The following is a 2,500-nucleotide window of genomic DNA, read 5'->3' as shown; positions in this document are numbered from 1 at the left end:
CAAAGTCCATTCCCCCATCCCTCATCCCAGGACAAAGTCCATTCCCCCATCTCGGGATAAGGTCCATCGCGAGACAAAAGTCCAAATCCCCATTCCCAAAACCAGGGACAAAGTCTGCTCCCCCCAATCCCCCTCCCATCCCAGGACAAGGCCAGTCAACGCACGTGGTGCTCGTTGACAGATGAAGCTGGACCGCTGGCTGCAGTCCATGTCGGTCCAGGCGCCGGCCCGGTCGCTGTGCGCCGCCCCGACGACCTGCACACAGTCCCTGCCCGCCGCCGTGTTGTTGTCGGGCCGCCCCGGAAGCCAGTTGCTCGGCATGCTTACCTGTGGAGTGAGAGTGCATGGCGTGTGTGCGTGTATGTGTGGTGTGTGTGTGTGTGTGTGTGTGTGTGTGTGTGTGTGTGTGTGTGTGTGTGTGTGATACCATTGGCGTGAAATGTTGCGGGTGAGGCATAAATACATTAATTCACTGACACGCCCGGAGTATCCACGCCTGTGTGTGCGCATACCGGCGTACACACACACACACACACACACACACACACACACACACACAGAGAGAGAGCGCGCGCGCGTGTGTGTGTGTGTGTGTGTGGACCCTCAGGCCATGTATGGAAGGGAGTTAACCGCGACAGCCTACGCATAAAGCAGGAGCTGCGGTTATTTCCCCTGCTTTACGTCAGCCACCTTGATGATCATAAACAATGATACAAAGTGCCAATTAGTCAAACAGAAGGTGGACCATCCAACAAGTAATCAGGCACAGAACACATGAGCAAGCACAGCAAGAAGTCAGAGGCAAAGTCAAAGAGAAGCTGTACAGAGTATCAGAATCAGTATCAGTTACTCAAGGAGGCGTCACCACGTTAGGACAAATCCATATACGCTACACCACATCTGCCAAGCAGATGCCTGACCAGCAGCGTAACCCAAGGTGCTTAGTCAGGCCTTGAGATAAAAAATAAAATAAGATAAGATAAAAAATGATGAAGATAATGATGATAATAATAATGATAATGATGATGATAATAATAATAATGATGATGATAATAATAATAATAATAATAATAATGATGATAACAATAATAACAATACAGAACAAAACAAAATCAATCAACAGTGATTGGGAGAGAATGACATAAAAACACATGAAACAAAAAGGAACACACACTTAATTAAGCACTAAAAAAAAAAAAAATCAAAACCCAGACAAGTTTAAACAGTTGCACGAACGCTGATGACCACAAAGTAATTTTCCATTTACAGATAATCAAACAAAGCAGTGTGTGTGCGTGTGTGTGTGTGTGTGTGTGTGTGTGTGTGTGTGATTTTTCAAACACTTTTTTTTTTTAACCTATTTATGGTGCACCTGTGCCGTTTGTGTGTTCAGTGAGTGACCGATGACAGACGAAAATAGCACCCAGTATAACTCTCGTCAACTCTCGCTTTTTTTGCTTTTTTTCCCCACATCTGTTTGTGTGAAGCGTGCAGGTCTGTCACTAGATACAAAAAAAACCCTACTGACCGTGGTTCCGTCGTCAATCCATGTGTATCGCTTGCTGCCCGCGTAGCGACGAAGTCCGATCCACGCTTCGGACACGCCGGAAATGATGACTGTTTGCAACAAGCATGGAAGGAATACATGATTTAAACAAACGAATATACTATAAACACGGAAAGAATAACTGAATATATATACATATATATATATATATATATATATATATATATGAGTGGGAGAGAATGACATAAAAACAAATGAAACAAAAAGGAACACACACTTAATTAAGCACACACACACACACACACACACACACACACACACACACACACACACACACACACAAATCAAAACCCAGACAAGTTTAAGCAGTTGCATGAACGCTAATGACCACAAAATAATTTTCCATTTACAGGTAATCAAACAAAGAAGTGTGTGTGTGTGTGTGTGTGTGTGTGTGTGTGTGTGTGTGTGTGTGTGTGTGTGTGAAATTTATATATATATATTGTTGTTGTTTTAACAAAGAAAGAACAGATTAGTAAAATAAATGAATCTATTCATACAGCGCTAAATCTTGTGCTGATACAAAAATCAAAGCGCTATCACACCCAACTTTCACACACATGCCTAAATCCGAAACAAAGGCCGGATGAAAGACAAAATATATAAATACATGTAGAGAGAGACTGTGGAGAGAAAGGGGGAGAATATGACTGGGAGCTCTTTTGGAAAGAAGTTGGTCGGATTTGAAACGCCTGAGCGCGGGGGGCAAGGAAAAAACAATGTGCAAACAAACTGACGTTGTGAAATTCAGAATATCATATGAGAAACATATTGAGAAAAAAAAATAGTGGTCGTTCCTAGCAGCTGTAAAAATATCACGAGTAGGTCAGCGGTTTTTGTTGCTTTTTAAATAAATTTCGACTTCACCTTGTATAAAGTACAGAGAATGGATATAAGGGTAACAACACAAACAGTGACAACCAGCTTCACTAA

General features: G+C 42.6%; 1 protein-coding gene across 1 annotated transcript in view; it reads right to left on the bottom strand.

Annotated features, from left to right (window-relative positions):
• The window catches only part of LOC143283851 (uncharacterized), a 69,832-nt gene that overhangs the window by 49,149 nt on the left and 18,183 nt on the right, over positions 1-2,500 (bottom strand). Inside the window, exons 13-14 of the mRNA XM_076590228.1 lie at positions 1,529-1,617; positions 165-327 (exon numbers count right to left, since the gene is read on the bottom strand). Of these exons, the coding sequence (XP_076446343.1) occupies positions 165-327; positions 1,529-1,617 (252 nt within the window). The remainder of the gene's footprint in view (positions 1-164; positions 328-1,528; positions 1,618-2,500) is intronic.

Source organism: Babylonia areolata, chromosome 7 (assembly GCF_041734735.1).
Source record: "Babylonia areolata isolate BAREFJ2019XMU chromosome 7, ASM4173473v1, whole genome shotgun sequence".
Classification (NCBI taxonomy): domain Eukaryota; kingdom Metazoa; phylum Mollusca; class Gastropoda; order Neogastropoda; family Buccinidae; genus Babylonia; species Babylonia areolata.
Note: the sequence above shows the minus strand (reverse complement) of the source record. Positions and strands in the feature narration are given on the sequence as shown.